At 49.1% G+C, this 15,673-nt stretch overlaps 1 protein-coding gene across 10 annotated transcripts; it reads left to right on the plus strand.

Annotated features, from left to right (window-relative positions):
* Positions 1-1,001: 1,001 nt before the first annotated feature.
* Positions 1,002-14,971, plus strand: SF1 (splicing factor 1). 10 transcript variants are annotated; one of them, XM_027532777.1, is made up of 14 exons: positions 1,011-1,449; positions 3,142-3,270; positions 5,937-6,012; positions 9,050-9,202; positions 9,398-9,487; positions 10,032-10,215; positions 10,303-10,418; positions 10,520-10,627; positions 11,315-11,495; positions 11,755-12,032; positions 12,351-12,410; positions 12,530-12,709; positions 13,422-13,626; positions 14,059-14,971. In XM_027532777.1, the coding sequence occupies exons 1-14, from the start codon at positions 1,419-1,421 to the stop codon at positions 14,092-14,094; spliced, it is 1,827 nt and encodes a 608-aa protein (XP_027388578.1). In that variant the 5' UTR covers positions 1,011-1,418; the 3' UTR covers positions 14,095-14,971. The 10 variants fall into 10 exon arrangements, with proteins under 10 accessions (XP_027388574.1, XP_027388577.1, XP_027388578.1 ...); XM_027532775.1 differs by having other exon boundaries at positions 1,018-1,449; positions 11,755-12,028; XM_027532778.1 differs by lacking the exon at positions 1,011-1,449 and adding an exon at positions 1,667-1,821.
* The last annotated feature ends 702 nt before the right edge of the window (positions 14,972-15,673 follow it).

Raw genomic sequence — 15,673 nt, forward strand, 5'->3', positions numbered from 1 at the left:
ATATTAGCCCTTTATCATATGTATGGCAAGTATACTTTCCTAATGTATTATTGTCTGTTGACTTTTATCATAGGTTCCTTTGGTAATTAACTTTGTTTCCTGTCTTCATAAAGTCTCTACCCCTAGATGACTCCGACAATCTCCTAAATTGTATCTGTTTTATTGTTTAAATTTAGGACTCTATATACCATTTACTAGCTAAATCTTTTCCTTACTGAATTGAAATACTTTTTTGGTTAGACTCTATCTTGTACTAATCCGTCTTTCCTACAGCAATACCATATTGTTTCATTAGTGTGTCTTTTGTATTGTATTATTTGGAAAGGCAAGCTCCTCAACCTAGTTTACAAATTTCTCCACTATTTTCAGTTATTTTATGACTTAAAAAATGATATAATAAATCCCAACTTCGCTGGGATTCTAATGAAAACGCACGGTATATGCAAACTAATTTTTGATAACTTCATATTGCTTTCCACCTAAGATATGTGTACCTCCATTGGCTCGGACACCGTTTTTAATCCTTCAATAATACTATTTTATAGATCTTCTTCCTCCCTCTTTTTGTTTTTTTCAAAAACAGGAAGTCCCCTTTTACCTGTGTTGTCGACGGATCCGGTTTACCGGTCCGCGCCAGCCCCTCCCCCACCCCTCGGTTCCGGGTTACCATGGGACTCGAGGACTGACGTCACCAAGGGCTTCCGCGTCGGACCCGAGGGTCGACGGGGAAGCCAGGGACAGAGACATGGCTTTGCCCCATCTATGCATGCGCGCTCCTGTTCCGCTCCTCCCCGACCCCAATTCTTGTTCCGCCAATGCTTTTCCGCCGCGACCTCTAGCTTAAACCCAGCGAAATTACTCCCTGGGGAAAGGGAGCAAGGGTGGTGGGGGGGAAACAGAGACAGCCAATCCCAGGACATTACGACGCAACGGAGATTGATTGACTCCACCAGCTCAGCCAATGGGAGAGCTCTTGGCCCCATACGTCACAGAGTTTGCCCCACCCTATCCCTCCTTTCTGGACTCCGAGCTCCGTTCGCGCAGTAACAAATGAAGTGCGCGCTGCGACACCTCCCAGCTCTTCAGGCTCGGCCGCCATTTCCTCGCCAGGCCTAACGGTCCGGCCAATCCCAGCGCGCATCGAGAAAGGCTAAGGCTCCACCAATCGGAGGCCGCCGATTCCGACCCTTTGCCTCCGCTCGGCCCAATCCAGGCCCCGGCCCCGTCGCCCCCGGTCCGCCCCCGCGGCGCGCTCTCTCCTCCCTCTTTGTGCGTCTCGCGCCGCCGCCGCCCGCCGCGTGAGAGGACGGGTTCCGCGCGCTCCGCGGCAGCGCAGTCGGGTCCCCTCCCCCCAGAAGATTCGCGAAGAAGAAGCCGCCGCCGAAAAGGAGCTGCCGGTGCCGGTCCCTGGGGGCGCCATGGCGACCGGAGCGAACGCTACGCCGCTGGGTAAGCTGGGCCCCCCAGGCCTCCCTCCCCTCCCTGGCCCCAAAGGGGGCTTCGAGCCGGGACCACCGACTGCCCCCGGGCCTGGGGCGGGGCTGCTGGTGTCCGGGCCGCTGCCGCCCCCCCCCGTGGGCTCGGTGGGGGCCCTGACCGCGGCCTTCCCCTTTGCGGCGCTACCGCCGCCGCCGCCGCCGCCGCCCCCCCCGCCTCCCCAGCAGCCGCCGCCGCCACCGCCCCCCTCCTCGGGCTCCTCGTACTCGCCGCCACAGCCGCCCCCTCCGCCGCCGCTCTACCAGCGCGTGTCGCCACCACAACCACCGCCACCCCAGCCGCCGCGTCAGGACCAGCAGCCGGGCCCGGCCGGCGGCGGAGGAGGTGAGTCGGGCCGAGAGAGCGCGCGAGGCGCTGCGCGGATGGGCCCGGCCGGCTGAGGGCCGCGCGGCGGCGGCGACGGCGGCTGCACGCGGCGGGTGCGCGCGCGCGCGCACGGGGAGGCCCGGGCGGCGAAGCCACGGGGCGCGCGGCCTGGTTCTCGGGCCTCGAGTGCGCATGCGCCTCAGGGGTGGGGGCCCGGCGGGAGGAAGTTTGTTGCGCGCAGGCGCAGTTTGGCGGCCGGGCTTTGTGCCCAACCTAAAAGCCGGCATTGGGGAGACCCCTTGTTGCTCTCCGCCCCTGGTGTTCAGGAGGAGTGTGGAGAGGGGATCGAGTGGGTGGTTGGGATGCCTCATGTGCAAGTCTGGAGGGCGGGAAAGGGTCAACTGATGACGTGGAGCGTCCTCTTCCTGGTTGTAGTAGAGTCCTAAAGGAAGAAAGTACCAAGAGAAGCTCCTTAAAACTTCTTTAATAAGACAAGGCTTTCACTTAAGAACCAAAATGGATGAAAGTCTTCAGAGGGTGTTTGGGTCCGATTTTTTGTGGCCCTTTTGGGGGAAGGAGTTTCCGTTCGTTTCCTCATTTCATTGTATCTACTTAAGAAGTATGACACGCCTCCTCTTGAGGCTTTTCCTCTGGGTCTGGCCCCTCAGAAGGCACCTTTTGTATCAAACGGCAGAAATTTCTGCTTGTGTACTGGGGAAGAAAGATTTGGCTCCTGTTGTATAGCTTGTTCTTTGTTGAACTTAACGATACATTTTTTAGACCCTAAGTGTCCAACTGGCCAGGAAAATGATGACCGTAGCCAAACCTCTGAGGAGAAAAGTGATGTTGCTGAAAAATCTGGGTTTTTCAGTTGATAACCATAGGTTTAGTTGCGGTTTGTCTCAGGTGACTGTTGGGGAGGTGGGAGGAGCCAGAAGTTACCAATATTGCTTTATAGCCTTGAATATTCAGTCTGCTCTTACGTCCTGGGGCTGTTAAGAGGTTTATGGACAACCATGAGGTATATTATTATCTCAATACTTTGATTTCACTACTTGAAACTTTATGCACTGAGATTTCTTGTTTACGTATTTCACAGCATTTCTGTGGACAAAAATCATAAATGTGCAATGTTAACTTTTCAGACCCAGGTCCCCTCCTAGTGGCCATGTCTTTTGACTTCCGAGGTTTGTCTTCCATTCTTTGCTGTTTCTTTTTAGGTCAAGTTCTCAGTTTCACAGTCTACTGAGGTTGTGTGTAGTATCATAAGTATCCAAAACTGCCTGTTGGTAGTTCTGCTGGTTTATGTTTGCATCTGATGAATCTTATCTCTTTTAGACTTCCCCAGTAAGAAGCGGAAGAGGAGCCGCTGGAACCAAGACACAATGGAACAGAAGACGGTGATTCCAGGAATGCCTACAGTCATCCCCCCTGGACTTACTCGGGAACAAGAAAGAGCTTATATAGGTAAATACACGTTCTGCACTCAAATGCATTTTCAGATTGTTACTGAACATTTTATTTGTTGAAAGTTTGGGACTTTACAGTTTTCTCTTTGAGAGGAGCTATGGTCAGATGACTTTGATATAATCCATCAGTTTTTGCTCTGTGAGTCCTGCATTTGTAGCTCCTTGTTTTGGTCTGTTGGTAACAGCAGTGTTCTCCATGAGTGCCAGAAGGGTAGAGGGGCCCGCTTAGGAATGAGAATAGTTCCCAGCCCAGCACCCCACCCCACCCTTTTCAGCTGCTCTTCATTACCAGTTGATGAGGTGAGTGTTACATGCCTCTCTGGACTTGGCCCCAGTGGAGAACACTGCAGGTATTGTAAACCAAGTACCTTTTTCACAGCCTGGCCTTTCACCATAATTTCATATTCCTCCTTTCCCTAAAATGTGGTCTTTTATTTTTTTATAGGTACTTTCTGAAAGGGGAAAAAACTCTCAGTTTAATCAAAAAATGGTTCTGAAAGTGTGTTTACCCCCCTTTTACCATTTTGTTGAATTTAACCTTTGCTTCAGCATCTTTTCTGGTTTGGTCTTTGGAGAGCTGTCTTAAAATGAGGGCTCTAGTGTTTACTCCTAAGGAACTCTGCAGGGAAAGGGGTACTGCTTGGATCTGGAATAATGAGGTGGTTAGGATAAAAGATCTTAACTGTTGGGAAATTTTGAGAATTACGAATGTCCACAGTAGAAATGAAACTAACTTCAAAATTACCTTTTTTAAAAAAAATAAAAGGTTTTTAATGCAAGTTTTACATTTATTTATGTACCTGTACAGCTGTCTCAAAAAAGTTTACTTGATACACATTTCCTACTAACCAAATAAACATTGGAGTAAATTAGGGCAGAAGCCTCCTAGACCCATGAGGTTGTGTCCTTCACGAGTAAAAAACCTCTAGGCCATTGTTCTTGAGGGTCTTCATCTCTTTTCTAGACTGCTGAGAATTTTGAGGTGTTGAAATTGTCTTATCTCATTTTTACAATACTAATAATTCTTCTTTCCCTACTGTTGAGTCTACTCCCACCCATCCTTTTATGTCTTATATTTGATTAGTCTGGGTCTTGATAACCTTATGAAAATGTCCCTAGTGGAGTGATAGCCCAAGAACACAAGCAGATGCAGAAAATGGGAAAAACAGATTCATTCTTTACATTTCCAACTCTCTTCCTTTGGAGGAAGTTACTGCTTGGGTCCTAAGCGCGTTTAAAGGTGTAATCAAAGCCTGGGCTAGTGTAGGTCTCTTCTCCAAGGAAGATGGCAACCTTTAGATTCAGGTGCCGGTGGTCTCAATCAGCCCGCATCCCTGCTGTCCAGTTACAAGAACTGCCTGCCTCCACGAAGGTGACTTTCACCTTGAGCAGTTGAGCTTAACGCTTGGCTGCCAAGTCAGAACTTTTGTAGCATAAAACAACTTGGGGGCCCACATGTGTCTTCGTGTTCTTTTATCTCTCTTACACAGGATGTCCCCAATATCCTCTTTTGATATTAATGTAGATTTTCATTTCTTCGGAGTTGGAGTGGATGTGGTGTTGGGGTATAGCCCTGTGGGGTGTGTTTAAAATTAGAAGGGTGTCTGGGGTTAGACATGTGTTAATTCTTGGAGTCGCCTCAACTTGAACCCAACCCATTAAGACTTGCCCTTGTTAGAGATACCTGCTTAGGACACTTAGATGCTACAAAGGTAAGAAACAGGTGATCATTCAGCATGCGAAGAAAGTGATCTGGCTTCACACTTCCCATTATCTTGAGAAAATCAACTGGGTAATACTTCCCTGGAGTCACTAAACTTTTGTGAAACCCTCATCTTTTTCATATACAGCCTCATTTGGTCATTTGTCAAGGTCTGAGGGCCCCACATAACTCTCCTTGACCCACACTTTTCATTCTCTGCACCCCTACTTTTATTCCCTATGTAAGGAGTGAGTCTAAACTTCTTGCCTTGTTACTGGTGTATTAAGGTATACTGATTGTCATAAAATTTGAATGAAAACAACAGGTACTGGGAGATCCTTACTAGTACGGATCTGGTTTTACAGAAAGAATATGCACAAACTTAAATATGAGACTGTTGAATTGGTTATTAAATGTTTTGTTTAAGGAATTTTAATCCTGGTATCAATGAAAATGATCTTTGCTTAACTGGTGTTTTTCCTTGTCCCATGTTAATTGAATCTCATTTTGGGTTATGTTTAAGTTTTGATGAAGGAAAAATAAAATCTAAGAGTCTAGCACTCAAGAGTGTAATTTGGTGGGAACAGGGTATTGGTGATAACATACATGGTTTAGTTCTGGGTGCCAATTGTATAGCAAGCCTTGGTGGAGAGGAAGAGGTAAAACGCCTCCTAATAATTGTTTTGATGTTAGCCTTAGTGAACAGTCTATACTGCTAACCCCTCTTCCAACAAACTGTTTGCTTCCTTAAGTGATAACCATTTTGAAGTGAAAGATACTTAGAGATGTAAGTGGACTCCTGCCAGTAGATGGTTGGGGGTTTTTGCCTCAATGTGTTCACTGATCACGTCCCTTTCAAAGTCTCCGAGTTCTTCATGCTTGTTGTTGAGATTTGAGATGTTTTTTGGTAACATTGTCTTTTTTCCATCCTTTTTTTTCTTTCCTAACCTGGTTTCTTCCAGTGCAACTGCAGATAGAAGACCTGACTCGTAAACTGCGCACAGGAGACCTGGGCATCCCCCCTAACCCTGAGGACAGGTTGGGAAACAGTTTTAACCAGCTGACAGTAACGCTTTTACCTTTTTCTCAATACGTTTTACTGGTGGCAACATGTTGTGTCAGTTCAATAAAATCCTAGTAAGAAGATTGGTACTGTGACCATTCTGGGAACTAGAGTGTAAATTAGCAGTTAAATGGTCAGTCATCAGTTAGCAGAATGGAATGAAATTTAATTACTAGCAGAATCAAAAGTTACAGGAAAACGGACAACTGGTTTTCAATTGAAAAGTGTGTAGATTTTAACCTGATTTACCCACTAGTAGGGACAGTGAGGTGGCCCATTAACCAGCAATTTCAGTACCTCCTTTGGCTGAAAGCCCAGGTGTAGCGTGTCCTCATAGGTACTACACATTGTAGGGAATAAGAATATTTTTGAGCATCACTGAATTTGAGCAGGCCAGAAACTCTGTCTGGTCAGCTTATGCTGCAGTCTCCTGCTCATGGTTTTGAAATAGACAAGATTCTAACCAACTTCCTTCATCACTGCCAGTTAATTTTCAGCCTTGGCCATTGCCTGGGGTGTTGGGAGGGGCCAGAATATTTTCACCTGTTTTGGGAAGGCAAGCAACCAACCAATTACTTTTTTTTTTTTTTTTAAAGGGAGTGTGGTCCTCAAACAGCTGTGGTCATGTCATTTCAGTTTGTAATTTCTCACCTCTAAAAAATAAAAAGTCTACAAAGTTTGAGGGAAATGAACTTTTTTTTAACAGGAATTTTATTGGCAGGCCAATATTTGAACAGCTAAAATCTGGTCCATTTAATAGAAAGGCAATGTGCCTCCTCCATGAAGTGTCTCTTAGTGCATGCAGCATAGTTGAAAACACTTTGCTTTAAAAAGTAGTGTTTTTGGCTTGCTACCCATTTTAATAACTTGTTAAATCAGGAAGATGATGTAATGGTTTTAGAAGCCACTCATTTAAATAAGCACCTTTCTGGTGTCCTGTGTTAAGAAGCAAAGTAACATATATTGATGCTTTTCATTTGAGTTAATTAAATTTTTTTTATTTTTTCACCTGTAAATTTTGGTTGGAGGGTTGTTATGTTTTATATTTTGGTTTTTTTTTTTTAGATTTGCTTTATAGATTATAGACCACAACTGTTTAGTGCCTTTTTGGCCTTTTTTCCTGTAATAACATGTCCACAGGTTACCAGGCAGTTCCTCAAAAAGTTGAATTTTTAACAAACCTTCGTTTCCTGGAGAATTTGGATTAGAAATTAGATGACCTCTAATACTATTCTTACTCAAAGTGAAGAAGTTGGGCCAGTCTGACCTCTAGAATATTGGTTTTTGCCTTTCACTTCCACAATTTGGAAAGAGGTTACACTGTTGTGGGGCCTTTAAATGACCAATTTGGTACTGGTAAAGCTTCTTTTGGTGATTAGCCAGAAGTGCTTAATTCTAGACAGCTATGAATGAGGTGGGAATTAGAAATGTCAAGCATGTTAGAAATAAAATCAGAGGAGAGTTTTTTTTTTTCCTCCCTTGAATTCAGTTTGAAAGAGGCCCTAATTAATGCCTGATGGTTTTGCTTTGAAAGAGCCCAGGTTGGAGGGAAATGCATGAGTTTCTCACTTAAGGTTATTTCTTAAGAAGGTGTATTCTCAGTATGAAGCCACTTTATGCCATTTTGATGTTGCTTAAGTTGCACAGTTAAAAATGTTTTAAAATCTTGTGTAGATTTAAATGTATAAGATGGTAGTCTAATGAGCTGGGGTATGTTTGTCTTTGTTCACTATTACTGGATTGTGCTAACAGTTTATACAGATGCTAGAAACGGAGGTGTCATTTAGCCGTCATTAGTCATGAACAAACCTGACCTTTTATTCCATCGTGTGTGTAACGTGGTATGACATGGTTCCCTTTAGGCTGAAGACAGTGGGAGCAGCCGAGTTCAGTCCTTGCTCTCCAACTAGGCAAGGTTCTCTCAACTAAACAAAGGGTATAGGAATCTTGACTACTTTCAGGATGTTTTTAAAATAACCTGATCCACATGGTCTCTTCCCTTCTTGCAGCTGCTACTAAATTTTCATTCAGAATATCAAGCTATGGTCCTTTTTGTAATCTTAACTCAGAATTCTAGGAGTGTAACTTCTCTTTTTTTTTTTATTACCGCAAAATCCAGCTGTGGTAAACTGATCATTTTATCATTGCTATTTTTTACTTGTAGCAACAGCATTTTACTCCTTTAAAAAAAAAGAGAGAGAAAATCTGCTTTCTGGACTTGTAAACTCTGGTGGAGAATCCTAGGTTTTCCCCTTGCTGTTTGCAGGTTCAGACCCTAGACAAACACATGACCAAATCTGCATCTGCAGCCTCTCAGAGAAGCTGCTTTAGCAATTTAACGGTTTTCTCTACCCAGACTCCCTAACCTCGAACAGCCAGAAAACAGGTTGACTCCTGGGCCTTGGACACTGCCAGCCAGGCCATTGAAGGAAAAGCAGAGACGAAGCCTTGAACCATCTCTCTCCATTGTGGGGGCCAAGTAGCTGCAGTAGCCTTGAGTCCCAGTTGTATTGGGTTAAAGAGCTCATACTTACTACGTGGTAGGGGTACAGCCTCTCTTCCAGTTAGGGCATGAGCTCTGCAAGAGTCATTTAACATTTTACCTAAACTTGGGGTTTCCGTGGTTCATAAAGTTGTAATATGGTTTTTTTTTTTTTTTTCCAACAAAAGAAAATTCATATTTGGCAAGAAGACTCCAGAGGATGATACAGTCCTTGCCATTTACAGTCTAGAGATTTTCCCTTAGAAGAACAGACTTTTTTTCCTCTCATCACTTTTAGAACAAAACCACTTTTTTCCTTTCTCACACACACCCCAGTCCCCCTGATGCTAAGCCAGTTTCTACCTCCCTATTCCACACGATTTTGAATAGCACACGTTATGGTCGGTTCCTCCGAAGAGTGTTGTGTTAGGGTCTTGAGAGGCAGAGGGGCTGGGGAAGACTTATTTTAGCCCGTGTGGGAATGAGAGTAAAGTGAAGGCAGAGGGGTGACGGTGGTCTGTTTCCCACAGGTCCCCTTCCCCTGAGCCCATCTACAATAGTGAGGGGAAGAGGCTTAACACTCGCGAGTTCCGCACCCGCAAGAAACTGGAGGAGGAACGGCATAATCTCATCACGGAAATGGTTGCCCTCAACCCCGATTTCAAGCCTCCTGCAGATTACAAGTAAGCCAGGGGACTGGGTGGTCCAGGATAAAGACCCCAGCGGATTAGGTGTGGTCTGCTAGAGCATTGTAGATACTAACCTCTCACTCCTTACCCTGTCATCTATAACAAAACGTGGTATAGAAGGTTAGTTCTAGAAGAGCTGTTGAGGTCACCTCAGAAGTGTGCAGAGTCTATGAGTCTTTTCTTTCTTAGACCTCCAGCAACACGTGTGAGCGATAAAGTAATGATCCCACAAGATGAGTATCCGGAAATCAATTTTGTGGGGCTGCTGATTGGGCCAAGGTGAGTACCTGCTGTTCTGTGGAATACAGAATTCCCAAGGATCTGGGAGGAGCTCCCTGGGTGGCTTGGTGTTAAAGAATCTGCCTGCTGATGTAACAAACATGGTTCAATCCCCGGGTTGGGAAGATCCCCTGAAGGAGGAAACAGCAATGCACTCCAGTGTTCTTGCTTGGAAAATCCCATGGATAGAGGAGCCTGGTGGGCTACAGTCCATGGGGGTCACAAAAGAGTCAGACGCAACTTAGTAACTGAGCACTCATGCAAAGACCTGGGAGATGAGTCTGTCTTGTGCCTTTCTGGGTACCATCTTCCTGCTTTTGGTAGGATGTTCACTTTGGCTGAGTGAGTGCCTTTTGGTGAGAAAATTTTCCGTTTCACCACAGAGAAGTCAAATCTTGAGGATTGCTGTGACCTTAACTTAAAGATCGTGAAGCTGTTGGTGGGAAAATCTCATTCTATACACTCACGGTTTCCTATCACTGCCCAGTGAGCCACTCTGAATTTCCACGTTGGGTATTAAAGCCATCTTTTCTGCCTCTGATAGAGGGAACACCTTGAAGAACATAGAGAAGGAGTGTAATGCCAAGATCATGATCCGGGGGAAAGGTTCTGTGAAAGAAGGGAAAGTTGGGCGCAAAGATGGCCAGATGCTGCCAGGAGAAGATGAGCCGCTTCACGCCCTGGTCACTGCCAATACCATGGAGAATGTGAAGAAAGCAGTAGAACAGGTGAGGAGTCAGGAAGGAATCCTCCAACCAGAAATCTAGGTGGCAGTCCCAGGACTTACATAACTGTGCCCGTTGCGTCTCCACCAGATAAGAAACATTCTGAAGCAGGGTATCGAGACCCCTGAGGACCAGAATGACCTACGGAAGATGCAACTTAGAGAGTTGGCTCGCTTGAATGGGACCCTTCGGGAAGATGATAACAGGTACGTATGTGATTGGTTTAGAGGGACAGGCACAAAAACCAGAACCTACTGAAGAAGGGTGATGGGCCACAGCCATTGAGGTGACCTTTTTCTTTCAACAGGATCTTAAGACCCTGGCAGAGCTCTGAGACCCGCAGCATTACCAATACCACAGTCTGTACCAAGTGTGGCGGGGCTGGCCACATTGCTTCCGATTGCAAGTTCCAAAGGTGAGGGCTTCCTGGTAGCTTCTGGTGTATAGGACAGCTCGTGTTAATCTGCAGACCCAAGAGCTTCCTTTCAGTGAGTTTGGTCTATTAACAGTGTGATGCAAAGCCCAGAATGATTAGAAACAGTCGATGGTGAACATCCCTACTTTATTATCTTGAGCCCAGGGAACCTGAAAACTTCCCTTCTGGGTATAGGTATTTTCATGTGGCTCATTGCTAACTGCTGTTGGTTGCTTATGGTTGGTGTTGCAAGACAGCTTGTAGTTTTGACCAGTTGCAATCCAGCATTTGATAGCAATGTTGTTCTACTTCAAGTGATGAATATAAAAAGCCTTGTTAAGGAAGTTTTGGCAGCTCCTCTGGTCTTGCATAGATTTTCCTTCCCTCATACCTGCAATGTGGAAATTGATGAAACTTACTGTTTTGGGAAAACCTGAACTTCTCCTGGCTTCCTTTCACCTCTGTTCTTGCCCAGGGGTCTCTGCTGTGGCAGAGGTCCATGTGCTTTTCCCAGATGCAGAGCTGGGCACAGAGCTGACGAGCTGATGGGACTGTTTCAAGGAAGGGGTTAGAAAGGGTGACTGAATTCCTCTAAACTTCCTTTGTGTAAATTCTTCAAAGTAAAGGTTTCCATCTTAATGAGTCTTCCCCACCCCTTTTCTCTTTGTGTCTCTACCCCACCTTTAGGCCTGGTGACCCCCAGTCAGCTCAGGATAAAGCACGGATGGATAAAGAATACTTGTCCCTTATGGCTGAACTGGGGGAGGCACCTGTGCCCGCATCTGTGGGCTCCACCTCTGGGCCTGCCACCACACCACTGGCCAGTGCACCTCGGCCTGCTGCTCCTGCCAACAACCCACCTCCGCCGGTGAGTTTCGGGAGGGGGTTTTCACAACCTGGCCCCCTCTTCTCTTCCCAAGAGATGGGAGTACGTGGCCAGGTGCTTGGGGTAGGACAGGTGGACATGGCCGGCAACATTGTTCTTTCGGGCCATCAGGAATGTTTGGGGACCTCTCAGTTTGGGAAGGTCTTGGCCTTTTGTGTCCTGGTCCTGTGGCACAGCCGAAAGAACAGTGTTGCCGCCAGAGGGAGCAGGCAGGGACACTGACGGGAATGCTCTCACGTAGTCTCTCATGTCCACTACCCAGAGCCGCCCACCCTGGATGAACTCCGGCCCGTCAGAGAGTCGGCCCTACCATGGCATGCATGGAGGTGGCCCCGGTGGGCCCGGAGGTGGCCCCCACAGCTTCCCACACCCGCTGCCCAGCCTCACAGGTGGACATGGTGGACATCCCATGCAGCACAACCCTAATGGACCTCCACCCCCCTGGATGCAGCCGCCACCACCACCGATGAACCAGGGCCCCCACCCACCTGGGCACCACGGCCCTCCTCCAATGGGTAAGTAAGTGTCAGACCAGAAACCTTGGGGCTTTGGGGTAAGCAGGGCTCTACATGGCTGGGAGCAGGTCTCAGAGGGGTTGAGTGTCGGTGCTGAGTCTCTTGCTGAGGCTTGGTCTCCAGGTCAGGAGGAAGTCTCCCTTATGGTTCAGGAAGGGATTTCTACATGGGGTATACACGTGGGGCCTGCCTCGTAGAGACGGCATTCAGAACAGCTCTTGTAAGTGGCCATCACTGCCACTTGACTGAGCTATTGTGGGGGTGTATCTTCCCTGGTCAGTTCCAATGTCCTGCTAAGTCCCTGCTCTTTCCTTCCATCAAGATCAGTACCTGGGAAGTACGCCTGTGGGCTCTGGGGTCTATCGCCTGCATCAAGGAAAAGGTAACAGCCTGGTTGGTGCTTCCTGAGGGGTGCTGCCTGCCTAGGCTGGGGAGGCAGTGGGAGCCCTGTGGCGAACCCGCCTCCTCTCCTGAGGCTTCATTCTCTCCGCCTTTCTGCAGGTATGATGCCGCCGCCACCTATGGGCATGATGCCACCGCCGCCGCCGCCTCCCAGTGGGCAGCCTCCGCCCCCTCCCTCTGGTCCTCTTCCCCCATGGCAACAGCAGCAGCAGCAGCCTCCGCCACCCCCTCCGCCCAGCAGCAGTATGGCTTCCAGTACCCCCTTGCCATGGCAGCAAAGTGAGTGGAATATTTTGGGCTGGTGGGGGTGGGTGGGATTGGGGGGGGTGGGGCTGAGAGGAATGAGAGACCCTCACAGCTCAGACAGGCAGGCAGACACCTTGGGATGAGACTCTGGTCTCTGCTGTGGGGTAAAAAGAAAGGGCCTTGTGGCCCCTGGGGGTCTGGGGGAGGAGAGCTGATGTCTGGCGAGGCTGTGTCTGGAGAGAGGTTTGTGGGGGCTGGAGGGGAGCCCACCATCGTAGGCTGGGAGCCGCTGGCTGGCCCATGCCTGCGCCTTAGGCCCGGGGTTGGGGGGTTGCATGCATGCTCTGGAGAGGGATGTGACTGGGGCCTGAGAGACTGCAGGGATGGGACCGGGGAGTAGCTGTGGCCTTGAGGTTGAATGTGCCGTTCGGTGGTGGCGGCGGATGGGCGGAGGGATGTCAGAGCCGGTTCTTGTGTCTGGTACCTTCCCCTCGGCCCTTCCAGGGGCACTGGTGACAAAAGGGCTTACTCCGCTAAGCCTAGAGACCTTGAGGCTGACCCCAGGGTAGTCCTGCCCGCCCCTCCACCCCCATTGCCAGGACCACCCCGCCCGCCCGCCCCCCACCACCGTACCGCATGCCAAGCAAGGAGCAGGCATCCCTTGCCTCCCCATCCCAAGGCAGCAGCCGCAGAGAGCCGCGGTGTGCCCACGCGCGTGTGACCTTGGGCTTCTTTACCACCCCAGATACGACGACTACCACCACGAGCGCTGGCACAGGGTCCATCCCGCCATGGCAACAGCAGCAGGCGGCTGCCGCAGCTTCTCCAGGAGCCCCTCAGATGCAAGGCAACCCCACTATGGTGCCCCTGCCCCCAGGGGTCCAGCCGCCTCTGCCGCCCGGGGCCCCTCCCCCTCCGCCGCCTCCGCCGCCTGGTTCCGCCGGCATGATGTATGCCCCGCCCCCTCCTCCTCCGCCTCCCATGGACCCTTCTAACTTTGTCACCATGATGGGCATGGGGGTGGCGGGCATGCCACCCTTTGGGATGCCTCCAGCTCCCCCACCGCCTCCACCACAGAACTAGACTTGGTTTTTTAAGAAAATATATATTATATATAGAGAGAATTGGTCTCGTTTAAACACACGCCGAACCTCACCATATGGAGCCAGACATTGGGACGCACGCATGTGATTGTGTGCACGCATGTGTGTGTGTGCACGCACCGGGCTGGGCCAAGCGACTGAGGACTCGCTTGGGAATGGGCAGGTGGTAATGGGGCGCCAGCTTGGGCTCTCCTGGCGCCCCGTAGCATCGAGTGTCTTCTTTGTCTTCTTTCTCTCCTCACCCAAATCCCTTTGCCTCTCCCCAAACTGGGCCGCCAGGATCCCTCCCCGCGGCGGCGATGGCCCGAGCCATGAGAGTGAGGACTTTCCGCGCCCATTGGTGACCCTTCCAGGCAGACAGCCTCAGCAGCGCCCCTGGTGGACAGGATGGTTCGGCAAAGCAGCCTGAGTTATTTTTATGGACGGAATCGGAACACGCTGGCTCCATATTGTGAAATTTTTATTAATTTTTTCTTTTTTCTTTGTTACTTCCTTATCTCTTCCTTTCTTCAGACTCCGTCCAAGGAGATGCTCTCCCCGGTCTTCTGCTGCAATTAGATTCCTTTCCCTTTTCTCATTCCTGGTTCTTTAAGGAGAGAGGAACAAGTGGTTTTTAGGCAAACAATTTGGGCCATCAGTATGGCGGGGCGGGGTGGGGTGGGTGTTTTCTTTGGTTCCAAGATTTTCAAACTGCCATATTTTTTTTCAAGCTGAGATACTTTTTCCCCTTAATTTTAAGTGTAGGGTTTTGTCTCTGCCACTCTCGTGGGGTAGTGGGTTAGTCCCCAGGTTGAGGGTCCATAACCAAACTGGCACCCCTGCCCGTGGTAGGTGGAGCCATGTAAGCTGCCTGGGGCTTGTCTGCAACCTTCAGAGCCCTTTCAGCGCTCCCTGAGCTGCCTCAGATTCCGTTTGTTCCTCTCCTTCCTGGAAAGGCTAGCTTTTACAATTTATTTTAATCCCAAACGTCTGAATGTTCTGCAGTGTTGAGGGGTTTGAGCCCCTTGTTTTCTTCGTTCTGCTTCCTTTCCTCCTCCCCTCTTCATGGAGTGATTATGTTGACAATAATGTATGATGCGCGTTCTCTTCACTGGTTTATCAGCAGACGTTTCTCTGGGCTTTTTGGTGTATGATTCAACACTGCGTTAAAGGGGGGTGTTCCATTGAATAAAAGAGCAGTGTGGTTTTCTGGGTCTGTTGTTTTTCTTTCTCTTACACTTGTGCCACTGTCGGTGCCACCACCAGTTACGGAAGCTGTGTTCAGCACCTGGCCCCACTGCCCCTTGCCCAGGGAAGCCTCTGGAACCTTCATTAAGGAAGTCCGCCCCCCACCCCTTGGTTCCCGTTCTCCCTCCCTGTGCAGGTCTGCTGGGGAAGCTGGTGTGTGGGCGGCCCCACCTTCTGCTAGTTTACTGATTACTGGCTGAAGACCAGGTTCCCCCTTCCTGGTCTCTGTCTTTTTGAAGGCCTTTCCCTGGGGCTTGGACCCCCACATTCGATGAGCTCCAGTTGTGATTCGTGCCTGGAAGCTGCCACCTGACTGAGGCCCTGGGCCTGGGGAGGCCTCAGCACGAAAGGTCAAGCCAACTAATCCTGCCTGTCAGGCTCCAAGCTGCTAAAATTAAAACCGCCAAGTGGCCTTTTCTCTCTCTGCTGGTGACTTGCAGCCTGCCACCATGGCAGGCTTTGGGGAGAGGTGGGGGCAGGGGAAGGGGCCCCACCTTGTGCCTTGTAAGCACTTCACAGAGGGTCCCAGGCTGTTTTGTTTCCTTGTGTCTGGGCTAATGGACAGGCCCGATGTGGCACCAGGAAAACCCAGCTCAGGACTTCTGGGGTCGTGAGTGAGGTCCTTGATCAGCCGCTTTTGCTGCTTTGCTGCAGTTCTCGGAGGGAG

This window comes from Bos indicus x Bos taurus, chromosome 29 (genome assembly GCF_003369695.1).
Source record: "Bos indicus x Bos taurus breed Angus x Brahman F1 hybrid chromosome 29, Bos_hybrid_MaternalHap_v2.0, whole genome shotgun sequence".
NCBI classification, from domain to species: Eukaryota; Metazoa; Chordata; class Mammalia; order Artiodactyla; family Bovidae; genus Bos; species Bos indicus x Bos taurus.

Bases quoted from the DNA above. Each gene is read 5' to 3' on its own strand.
- SF1 (XM_027532773.1), top strand. From the start codon at position 1,419: ATGGCGACCGGAGCGAACGCTACGCCGCTGGGTAAGCTGGGCCCCCCA. The intron at 1,822-3,141 runs GTGAGTCGGGCC...TATCTCTTTTAG, and splicing joins CCCGGCCGGCGGCGGAGGAG to ACTTCCCCAGTAAGAAGCGG. The intron at 12,029-12,350 runs GTAAGTAAGTGT...CCTTCCATCAAG, and splicing joins CCACGGCCCTCCTCCAATGG to ATCAGTACCTGGGAAGTACG.